A 12509-nucleotide genomic window follows, 5' to 3' on the forward strand; every position below is an offset into this window, starting at 1 on the left:
TGTGTAAACTGCCCTAAGACAGACAGACAGACAGATAGACATATATACATGTAGTCATCTGATAAACTTAGTGTAGAAGACATACTGAGGTCATTCACTTGATCAAAAACTCTGTTCTAGCCAGATTCGGGAGCTGTTTGTGTTCCCAATTTTCGGTTGTTGGGAAGCAAGGTAAGAAGAAAACCTGGGTAGAAGTGATGGTGTGGAAGCAAAGTAGGAGGAAAACCTGGGTAGTTTTCTCCTCTTACCTTGCTTCCATATGCAGGTTTTCCTCTTAGCTTGCTTCCAAACAACTGAAAATTAGAAGCATGCACAGCTCCCCAGATGGGTAGAACACCATTTTTGATTGTGTGAATGACCTCTATGAGTGCCCAGAAGAAATTTCTAAATATCTCAAGAGCCCCCTAGGATTGTCATGCCTAGGCAACAGCAACCTCAATTTGCCCTATGTTCTTTCAGCTCCTTGACATCTGGAATTTAAGGTACAGAATCTGTACACCAGACAAGAAACTGGTTCTCATCTGATCAGGGCAGAGAATTCACAACACAATCCCACCAGTTAATTCCAACACATGTTACTTGGCAGACTGCATCTTAAACCCCTTTCTTGCTGCATTCCCATAAAAGTGAAAACAATCTCTACAACATCATTTTTCAAAAGAGCAGAAAAACAAAATATCAACATCAGAGAATAAGCAAGAGACCACTGGGTACTTACAGTCGTGACAATGCCTGGTTATTCTGGAACAGGAGCTCTGGCAAAGTGTGCAGCTGGTTCCGATTCAGACGGCTAGAGAAATGAAGGTGGGGAAAGGAATCAGAAGTACTCACACATACACACTCCAGAATCAGGAGGGATAATGAACACAACTTCATTATCACAGTGACCTCATGAAGTAGTTGCTAGAATTCCATTCATTCCCAGCCTCCGGCAGATTAAGCCCTAAATGCTGATAGATGATCATGAAGTGTTGCCCTTCCCATTCCAGCTAATGGATATTGATATTCTCATTTTCCATTGCTTTGGCCCATGTTTGTTAAATACTCAGTGCAAACTAAACTACAGGGATTTGTAGAACAAAATCAGGCCTAGTTAACAACACAAACCCTTGAATCCTACAAAACAGTTGCAGTGGAATAACTCATTTTAACTAATTTCTTCTTATTATTATTTACTACATTTCTATACCGCCCTATCTATACAAAGTAGAGGGAGCAGCCACACCTAACTGGCTTACCCTGAATTCTCAGGGTTTGGTCTACACTGGGGCTAGGGATGTGCATGAAAGACCAACAGTTCAGTCAGTTCGAGGGTGGGGGGAATCTCTTTAAGGATCTTTAAGAATCTCTTTAAGAATCTCTTTAAGGGGAATCTCTTTAAGGGAGAGGGTGCTGCATTTCCCCTGCCAGTGCTGTTGTCCGACAGGGCGGCAGCATACCTCCTCGCAACCCTGGTGCCTCCTCAGATCAGAAGTGACCGGAAGTTGCCACTGCACATGTGCACGTCACGCTCGCTCGCACATCACGATGTGCGCATGTGCAGCGTCAACTTCCAGTCACTTCTGGTCTGAGGTGGCACCGGGGCGGCAAGGAATTACTCTGCTGCCACACCAAACCATTTTAAAAGGCAGCGCTGGCAGGGGAAATGCGGTCTGAGGGGTAAGAGCACCCTGCCCCGACCTTAAAGAGATACCCCCCACCCACCTTCGAACTGGCAGGCGCCGGTTCTGTGCACACCACTAACTGGGGCTGCACAACTTCAGTCCTCTAAATGTTGTGGACTACAACTCCCATAATCCCCAGCCACATTGGCCTACTGGATGATAGGAGTTTTAGTCCAATTTCTGCAGGAGGGCCAAAAATGTGTAGCCTTGGACTACATTTACAGGTGGTCTGGGAAATTTGGATACGGCCATCCCGACTCGACAGCACGCTTTACCTTTACCCTTGAACCAGAGGCTGTTGCTAGAGCTCTAATAAGGTCTTTAACATTACAGGTGCCCGATTATGAAAAATCTAGTGTTTGAGATCCCTTGCCCTGCAACAGCTGTTGCTGGGCTCAAACAGCACTAGATATTGACTGTGCAACCAGGGATCCTTGGTGTTCTAAAGAGCTCACAGCTTAACTAGAACAGACCCCTCAGTCTTTGATTGATATTTTTCAACCTCCTCTTCCCTTAGTTTTAGAATACCTTATAAGTAGCTTCGGTTTTAGAATTTTTATTGTATTTTAAATTGTTTTAATTATGTTAATGTTTTAATGGTTTTATATTGTGAACTGCCCAGGGATTTTTTTGTATGGAGTGATATATAAATGTACTAGCCAACTAAATAACTAATGAAGGATATAAAAAACAACTTTGATCAAAAAGTCCAAATGAGGATTTTAAACAGAACACTAGGGTATAAATGCTTTTAAATAAACTGGCAAAGTACATTAATGTGTGTGGTTTATGTTTCCATGGTTATTCAGATTTTAAAATACAAATAATTTGCAAGCATCATTGGAAACTTTTTTTTTAAATCAAGGTTTGGAGAGATGGAGGAGAAGGAAAATAAATGAGCAATTGGTGCATAAGATGTGTAGGAGGAGTATGCTAAGGCCTGAGACATAAATTAGCTCTGCAGAAACCGAATTAGATCTCCTAGGTTCAAGGTTTAGGCAGGATGCAGATGAAGATCAAGAATGGGCCATAGAATTAAGAAAAATACTAGAATGAAAGCCTGAATTTCCATTATTAAATTGAAATCTGCCACTGATCATGGTGCTCTAGGAATAAAGATCAGGGTATCACTCTGTTCCTGAATCTCTATACTGCAAGTCCTATTTGCCTAGCACGGGCAATTACAATAGTAATGAGTTCCACCCTGGACATGGCCAAGGGAACCGAACCCCCTTGGAAAAAGCAGGAGCGGAACGAGAGAAGGGGAAAGGAACGTTCAGGGTAGCAGCAGCAAGTTTGGAAGTGCTCTTTTACAGCTGTTGTGCAGAAAAGATGCAAGCACAGCTTGGGCTGATTTGTGCACTGCCCATGATTGAATGCATACTGCTGAGAGTTATTTTGGATTTGAATGGAACAGTGAACAGATTGGAAAGCATCTGGGTGTAAATGCCAGCCAGGCTGTTCAGGGCTGGGTGTAAAAACACTTGGTACTCACACCATCTGCTTGTGTCAGGAGGAGGGTGGGGGTGGAAAGGAATGGTTCCCAGTGTAGGTATTGGGAGTTGACTGCCTTTGACCATAGGGTAAATTCTCCCCCCCCGACCCCCCTTTTACCTCCGATCCACCTAGGATCAAGAAGCTCACCAGGTACCCCCACTCTGTGCCTGTGAATGGCAAAGGTGGTGGGGGGAGAGAAAGTAGAAAGCTCTTTGGGGAAATCCCACCCCTTTTTCTTGCTGCATTCTCTCCTCCCACAGCTTTCACAGTGCGCTCAGACACTCACAGTCGCTCCAGCTCTTTCATGTCGTCGAACACCCCTCGCTCCACCACAGAGATCTGGTTTTCCATCAGCTGCCTACAAAAGTGATAAGAGCATCAGAACCAGGGTAGCAGAAGAGAACAGCAGGACGAGAGAGGAGGACAAAGAAAGCTCCGTATCCAAGTGGCTAGAACTGCTGTTTGTTAGGATGGTTGTATGAAAAGGTTGTATGAAAAGGTTCTCCTCTGGGGAAAGTCCAAATCTATTTAGGGACTGGATCTACTATCAGGTAAAAGGAATGCATACACACCCCAGCCCCACTTGGCAGTAGTCTTTAGCGATAACTAGAAATGAGGTGGGGGGGGGGATAGTATCATAGTGGAGGCAGTAGGGAGGGGCACTCACAGAACTCGCAGCTGCTTCAGTCCAGCAAAGTCATTCTTGTTGATGCGGGTAATGTTATTCCCATTCAGCTCCCTGAAAAGAAAAGGAGAAAAACACTGGAAGTGAGAAAGAGCACAAGGCTGCCAACTGCAGTCCCAAATCCACAATCCTCAACCCAGGGATGCTAGTCTCCTATGAGTTGTTCCCACATGAACAAAGCAGAAATTGCCTGTCATTGTCATCTTACCACATCTGCCTTGTAGATGCAGATCAACACACACACACACACCCCACAGGAGTTCACCTAGGTAGCTCCTAGTATTTGTGGCTTCTATTAACATTAGCAGATTGCTGCCCTCATAAACCTGAGATGTGACATTTCAGCAGTGTTTCACTCCCACTCTATTTCACCCACCACACAGTGTGTCTCACTATCCCTCTGCCCCAAAACTTCAGTCCCCATAAAATCAGAAGCACAAGTGAGCAGCACAAGGATTGGTAAGACTCATCAAAGGAAGGGAGGAGAGGGGAAATGTGAAACAGTGGATCTGACCAGGCAAAGGCAGATGTCAGATGAGGCCTGGTACGGGACGCATGGAGCTGGAAACCCTCTTCAGATGTTGAAAAAAAAAGAGGCGGGGTAACCCACATACAGACTCATACGAGCACATCCATAAGCATCTCCCTGGCAATGACATGCTCAAAAGCCTTGCCCCCACACTGAACATGCTTACAGCATTTGTCTGCAGAGACATAGGCTGTAACTGTGGACAGATGCTTTACAAGATTGGAAACCTGGGGTGCCCCAGCTTTCTGATCAAGAAAAGAATCTCTTTACACCCACAGCCTGTGTCTCTGCAGGCAAATGCTGCGAGCATGTTCAGCATGGGGATGTTCAGTGTGTGTCCAGCTTCTGAGCGCGTCAGCACCAGGGTGGGGCTTGCGTGTGGGCTCTTGGGATGCTATATGCTGGTACAGTGTCTCCTTACTTAACATCTGAAGAGGGCTTGAATGTTGAGTACATGCAGGTTTATGTGTGTCAGCCATGTGGAGTGTGGTAGTAATCAGAGTGCCATGTGTGAACAGAACTTTATGGTTCTTTTAAAATTTATGTCCTCACCCCTATACGTCAGTGAAAAAAACTCAGATACATGAAGCCACTGGGAAGAATTTCTATTAAACTGTCACTGCTGAAGAAAATATCTTTGTACACAATGCCAATCGTGCATCCCTCCAGCTGTGATCAATTAAGGTTTGGATGCAACAAAACAAAAATAAACAGCACCAGCTTTCCTGTCCACTTTCAGCTTCAACCAAACAGAGGGCCCTGAGGCAACTTCTCTGCATTCCAACTTGGGCGGACTTTTCCATAAACAAGGCATGTATGTTTGGCTTGTAGGGTCAAGGCTATGGATATGGCTGTTCCCTTGAAGCAAGCCAGCAGTACCCTCAGAGAGGCCTCATTGTCCAGCTGAAATGGCAGCTAATGGTTAATGAATGCAGAGACAGCCACTATAGATTCCTAATTACATCTATTCAGTCACCAAGATTTCCAGCCTCCTTTCATTATGGGGCTGATCCGTGGGGATGGGAGAGGGAAGTATGTTTTCAAGACACCAGGAAATACCACACTGAATGAATAGGTGAACAAGCATGGCTCCTTGCCCTTTCATGTCAGACTGAAACGTACACTCATTCCGGCTGCAATTATGCAAGCTACAATTACATACATGGGTGGCATAATAAGAACCTAGTGCTACCTCCCAACTTGCAGGACAGCTACGGACTAATTGTTCAGCATCTCCAAGGATTCCACCCTTACTTTTCTTCACAAAAGCACAGAACACGATGCAACAGCAATTTCCATCTTGCAACCATATTTCTTCTCAGTTTCTGAAATGGAAAGTCCCTAAGAGATGACCAGGGTGGGATGACTGTACTCCAGGGCTGCACAACTCAAATGCCCTTGTGGGCCGGGAACCATCCACAGCTTGGCGTGCAGGGGCCAAGGTCAATTTTTAGCACATTATTACATTAGAATTAAAAATATTATTAGTTACTTGTGGACCCATTCCCCCTGTCAATGGACCCATAGTTTCAACCAAGGATAGTGACCAGAAAATAGGTCCTGTCCCTACTCAATCAGTGGGGCCCCTGGAGCACATGTCAGCCCCAAACAAATGCCAAGTCTTCTCCTCTCCCTAAATTGTCATTGCTTTCAGGATGCAATCCTAGGCATGACTACATGGGAGTAAGCCTCACTGGGAACACCGTGGAACATATTTATGAGAAAACATGCATAGGATGGCGCTATAAGGCAGTTTCCAGCTCCTGTGTTGCTGCAGGATACCTGGGAACCAGTAAAATAGTCCCTATAGGCCAAATCCGGCCCCCAAGCCTTATGCTGTGCAGGCCTGCCATATTCCAAAAGCGACAAGGTATCTGTCCCTTTACGAGGTGTGAGGGAAACGAATTTCCACAGCTGCCCCTTCTCCTATTACAACATTGCAATGACAGGAAAAACTGCACTTGTTACCTTGTTCACAATGGGGCAGAACTACTGATGCTTTTAGAACACAAACTCTCTAAATAGGGAAGAGAATATAGAGTTGAAGGAAAATCACCAAAGAACAGAGCAGCTCATCCCTTGAAAGCCATGTTAAACACCTAGCTAAAGCCTCTTGATGAGATGTATAAGGCAGGGGAAACGGCCAAGGTAATTTTGTCCTCACACACACAGGATCATAACTACAGTGATCCTCTACTTGTTGGCGTGCTGTAAAGAGAACTATAAACTCTGCCAAAGGGCTCTAGGGGCAGGGAACAATTATGGCAGCAAAGACAACAGCCAGAGTGAGTCTGCTGCAGCTGCTGAAAGTGAGTGCCCTGATGTTTATGTGCCTCGGTAGGCAGCACCTTGACTTTCAGTACTGGGCTGAATCATACATGGAAGGAGGAACAGCACTTAGAAATCAGGGTCATGTGTTCAAGGGCTTTCCGAGGTAAACCAACCACTCCAAACAAAATGACTTCATCAGGAAATTACCATTTATATTGCTTGTGGTGTCTAGAGGCCATCTAGGAGATGGGCCTATTGTCTTGGGTGCCACAAGTGAACTCAGCTGCAGGTGTGCACACCGAAGCACAGTCATATACGCAGAAAAATGCCGGAATAGACCATAAGCCCCAGCAGAAGATTTACATTTTCAATTAAAAAAGCACAACCTTTTGGCTTCAGACTCCTGGCCTGAAACAGCCAATGCTAGAAAGGTCTCCAGTGCTTCCTGGTATAGTGGAAACCTTTTGTTTCAGCCCTCACTGTGCAGGCTTCCCCTCCCCACTCGGGTTTCCCACCCCAGTGCAGCTATTAAGTTACTCATGTCAGAGCCCATTTCTTTGAAAAGCACCCGGCTGCTAATCCAGTCACTATGCCAAATGCATGCAGCAGTGTGACTCCTGAGTTTCAGCATGCTAGGAGAGAGACGTCCCATCTTACAGCTCCAAGAAAGGCGGTTTTGCATGCTTCCCCCCGACCATGTGCTTAAATGTTAAAATGAACAGCTTTGACGATAGACTACTTTTGCCAAGCATTAATTAGCTGGGGGTGGTTTTTGGCTCCTTGAAATGCTAAAGGAATATGAGCATATTTTGAGAGACTCATGCTGCAAACACAAAACCTTTATCTAAGCAAGGTCTCCCAAGCTTATAGCCATGAGAAGGGCATCAAATCCCCTCCCAGGCATGCCTCTGCATAATCTGCAGGCCAGGTTGTGTGCAGCAGAATTGGCACACCTCTCTTTCCAGCTCTACCTATGCAGGGCACAGCTTAGTCATGGGCTGGCCAGTGTCCTCACAGCTCATTCACAATCCCTGTCCTTCGTCTATGTCCATGTCTACACTGGATCTACTGCCTCCAGGAGCTTCTTTGCTCAGATAAATTATGGCCTTGAGAACCAAGAAGGGAATTAGCAGCAGGTGAAAGCTTATTTATAACGATGCCACAACAGGGCTATTTAACTCAGTAGTGGTTCTTCCACCTCCAGGTCCCCATCAATTCCTCGGATATTAATTATAGTCTGTCAAAGCCAGACTTCTAGCATAGCTTCAGCTCAAGAGCTCACTGCCTTGAATTTTTTTAAAACCCTCTTTCCAAAAACATATAATAAGATGCAAAAAGCTCAGGGGGACACATCGGGAGACCTGTATTGTAGCCTTCTCCTTGGCTGTGAAACTCACACAGCAGAAAGAGGAGAGGAATCTTGCTGTCACCAAAGGCAAGGTCTTTGTCAACAATGCACATGTCTATTACTAAGTGGCCGATAGATCTGTTTTTGAGAGCTGAAAATAAGACCTGCAGAACTGCATTCATTCCTGTGCCACAAGCATTTGTTTATTCTTTTGGAGGTTTGGCAGTTTCCCCCCAGTTCTGGTTAGGGCTGCAGCTTCTGATCTGTGGACCAAAATGCATTCATGTCTCTGGATCATGTCTCAGGCAGGATTTTGGGTGTTGTTTCTTGTCCTTGTGTGACAGGAGACCCACTCCTCTGCTCTTGTAAGCAGGACCAAAATTTTTGTCCAAAATCAGTTGGGATTAGGAAAGGAGGAAACTGCACAGGGATAGGAGGCATCATTCATAAATCTGGTCTCTCTGGCCTAGAGCGGATAAGGCAACAGGTGTGGTCTCTGGGGCAAGAACAGCAATCCTATTTAAGAAGATCTGAAGTCTGAGCAATGATAAACTCAAGACCATCTCTATGGGTTGATAAACTCAATGATAAGCAATGATAAACTCAAGACCGTCTCTTGGTAAAAACCAAGAAGTAAACCATCCTAGCTAAATATGGCTAAGAACAATGCAAAGAACCCAACTGTTTCAGAATGGTACCCTACCTTTCAACAGAGACTGCCTAATTAGCAGACATCTACAAATCTGCTTGCCAGTGGTGAGTGCCCCCAGCCCTCTGGTTGATCAGGATACCAGCCCCACATAGATCTCCGCACCAGAGGTCTCATTTCCATTGCCCTTTTTGAGAAAGGAAGAAACAGCAGGAATACTTTCTAAGCTGTAGAAGAGGGCTCCCACTGTTACCGTCTCCATATCCCAGTGCAGATGACAGAAGACCCAATTCTCACCTAAGACCCTTGCCTGTGTGCCAGAAAAGGATCTCAGAGAAGAGAGGAAATTGGTGGTGACCACAAATAATGACTGGCTAGTGAGCTAAGCCTAAATTTGTGGATCCATGCCAACTAGTTTAGTTCATATTCAGAAAAGGACTTAGGTGGCTAAAGGGTGCTAGCTACAAAGGCAATAGGTATACTTATCAACAGGCATACACATGTGTTTCTCTCCTAGGTTTCCAAAGTTTTAAAGAAAGACTTTGGTAGTGGCAGCATCACCCTTAGCTTGATCTCCAGGCTGAAATCCTTGCAGGTTTGGGCTTTGTGTGCAACTCACGATTGTGATAGCCACAATTATTGATATTTCTCATAAGAAGCAAAGATGCAACCAATCTCCTGCTTCCCACATAGGGCAAGAAGTGCCATACCCGCGCTTCAGGAAACATGCCTTGGGTTTGGGGGATGTCCCCCTCACACACACACACCAGGTGAAAGGTCTGGTTCTATCTTTTTCTAACCAACCATCTTGGCCATATTTCCAGCTAATTTTGATGCATATCCTACATCCAAAAACATTAATAATGAATGAATAACAATCAATACTTTATTTATATAACAAACACACACACCGCTTTTGTGGCACTTAAAAACCCTAACACAAGCCAGTTGAAACTGTGTAATACTATTTTAAAATTGTTTCAACAGGAGACAATCAAACAATAAAGTAACCAATTGCAGACAGAGTAAAATTCCTATTAAATCAGCAAAAAGGTAGCAAGTGTTTAATTAAAGAGCAAAAGAAAAAAAGAAAGATACTGAGGGAAATTGCTCCTTCAGAATAAAATCATTATTACAAGCCTACTTTAGCCATATACCCATTGAATAATTCAAACAAAAAGCATCTAAACACAACTTCCACTGTCCACAGGGGAAGGCTCAAAGAGCAAATCTTGAATATAAGCACAATCTGATCCAATAAGAGTTTTAAACATAAACATCATGCTTTTTTAAAATGCAGTCTCCCATTCTCTATGAAAACAATGTTGTGGGCTTGCAGAAATTTAAACCCCAAATATAACACAGTGCTCATAAGTGCTGGGCATTCAAGCAGGATAAAGATGCTGCTGCTGCTGTGGGAATTGCTTAGCTGCAAGAAGGGCAACTGCGGGTTTAGGGGTTCACTACCCAGGCTCTGAAGAGTCCCAGAGGGTAGTTATACTGCCTAAAAACCTCTCAGTGCATTGCCAAATTAACTGCCTTAGCTGCAAGTGACAATGGGCCAGCAAATGCTAACTGGCAACCAATGAGTACTAGCATACAACACTCCATTAGGTTTTATAAGCTTATTAAACTGTTCCAGCTCTGTCATAAAGTATTAAGCCTCAAAAACTGCATCAAACTGTGAGAGTCATAATAGGAGACAGGCCGACTTTCTAGTCTTTACAGCTTTTACTACCAGGTTTTCCCACTGCGACAGCAATGCTCTCTGGTGTATAAAGTGACTGAATTAATGACCCTGCCAATTGAGAGAGAAGGGAAGTTGGGGCACAGAAAAGGGGCTTTATTGGGAGACTGCTCTTGGGCGTTTGATGATAGTTGGAATCTGTACACCTGACAGATCCTGGTCATTCTGGCCGCATGCCTCCCAAATTCTTGTGTGAAAATAGCAACTAGTGGTGCAAAGCACAGCACAAACCTTTACAAGCATGCTTTAAATAAATCATGAAAGTACAGTTACCAAAACCCACTTAAAATGCATACATAAGACATGGATGATTAATGAGAAAGGTCTGCAGACACAGTTAGAAACATTTCATCTAACAGGCTGGGAAGCAAAGATCATTCAGAAGTGATAGATAGAAAACTGGTATGAAAAATAGTACAGAGTGAAATAAGGTAAAGTGGAGCACAGAAGAACAAGAGTAAGGATGCTGGAAATTGTCAGTGCTCAAAATGACAAAGAGGCTCTCCACATGTGCAGTGTGGAGAGCTGGCCATTTAACTCCCGAACGGGGGCCACGTGGCCCCCGCTTGGGAACTAAACCAGCACCCCCGCGTCTGATGTCAGACGCGGGGGGGGTGTCGGGGCCGCGAGGCGCAGCCCCTGATTGGCAGCAGACTGATGTTCTTTGAACCCGTTCGCCCAATGGTGGCTCTGCCCCTGAGCCTGTAGTTTCCCAGACCGCCCCCCCCCCCCCGATTCCTTTTTGAAAATCAGAGTTACAAACAAGAGTTATTTTCCCATCCTCTGGTATAGAGCCTGATTGTAGCAACAAGTTACATATTTTTGCTAGGAGATCAGCAATTTCACATTTGAGTTCCTTCAGAACTCTAGGGTAGATGCCATCTGACCCTGGTGATTTGTTAATGTTTAGTTTTTCAAGCAGCTTAGAACATCCTCTCTCATCACTTTAAATTGGCCCAGTTCTTCAGCCTCCAAATCTGAGAAGCTCAGTTCCAGAGCAGGTATATGGTCAGCATCCTCTGCCCTGAAGACAGATGCAAAGAACTCATTCAGCTTCTCTGCAATCTCCTTATCCTCCTTAATTATCCCTTTCACACCCTCATTATCTATGGGTCCAACCACCTCCCTGTCAGGTTTTCTGCTTCTGATATAGTTAAAGAAGTTGTTGTTATTCCCCTTGACACTTCTAGCTATATGCTCCTCAAACTCTCTTTTTGCATCCCTTGTCTCCTTGCATTTCTTCAGCCAGAGTCTATGTTCCTTTCTCTTCTCTTCATTTGGGCAGGACTTCCATTTTCTGAAGCAAGTCTTCTTCTCTTTTATAGCTTTCCTGACTCTACTTGTTAGCCATGCTGGTGTCTTCCTGAACTTGGTGGTACCTTTCCTCCTTCTTGATATACATTCCAACTGAGCATCTATTATTGTGGTTTCAAATAAGTTCTATGCTTTCCGGAGTGATCTGACCCTCCTGACTTTCCCTTCCAGCTTCCTTTTTACCAGTCCTCTCCTTTTTTAGAAGTTTCCTCTTCTGAAGGAAAGACAGTCCATCTATGTTGGTAATGCTCCACTCACATACAAACTAAATTGGATCACACTATGGTCGCTGTTCCCCAATGGTTCTTCAACTCTGATATCTCACACCAAGTCCTGGGCACCACTCAGGATTTAGTCCAAGGTCGCTTGTTCTCTGGCTGGTCCCGCAACCATCTGTTCTAAGGCATAGTCATTTAGCATGTCTAGAAATTTGGCCTCTCTGTCAATACCCGCACATGAATTTGCCCACTCTATGTGAGGGAAATTGAATTCACCCATTATTACAGCTCTGCCTCTCTTTGACACCTCTCTGATTTAATTCTCCATCTCCCTGGTTGGTTCTGCGACTAAGGCACAGTCATTCAGCAAGTCTAGAAATTTGGCCTATCTTTCATTACCTGAATGTGAATTTACCCAGTCTATGTGTGGGTAGTTGAAGTCACCCATTATTACTAGGGGTGTGCACGGAACCGCCAACTGCGGTGTGCACTGGAGTGGGGGGTAGTTTTAAGAGCGGCGGGAGGGTTTACTTACCCCTCCCGCTGCTTTCCCGCTCTGGCGCCATAATCTTAAGAGTAATTGGGGC

General features: G+C 44.7%; 1 protein-coding gene across 4 annotated transcripts in view; it reads right to left on the reverse strand.

The window, feature by feature from the left end:
- The window catches only part of SLIT1 (slit guidance ligand 1), a 178975-nt gene that overhangs the window by 145224 nt on the left and 21242 nt on the right, over positions 1–12509 (reverse strand). For 3 of the 4 annotated variants that reach the window (XM_053310009.1, XM_053310011.1, XM_053310008.1), the window contains exons 2-4: positions 3829–3900; positions 3448–3519; positions 719–790 (exon numbers count right to left, since the gene is read on the reverse strand). In XM_053310009.1, coding sequence (XP_053165984.1) covers positions 719–790; positions 3448–3519; positions 3829–3900 — 216 coding nt within the window. The remainder of the gene's footprint in view (positions 1–718; positions 791–3447; positions 3520–3828; positions 3901–12509) is intronic. The other variant, XM_053310010.1, reaches the window with a different exon arrangement.

Source organism: Hemicordylus capensis, chromosome 3 (genome assembly GCF_027244095.1).
Source record: "Hemicordylus capensis ecotype Gifberg chromosome 3, rHemCap1.1.pri, whole genome shotgun sequence".
Lineage (NCBI taxonomy): Eukaryota > Metazoa > Chordata > Lepidosauria > Squamata > Cordylidae > Hemicordylus > Hemicordylus capensis.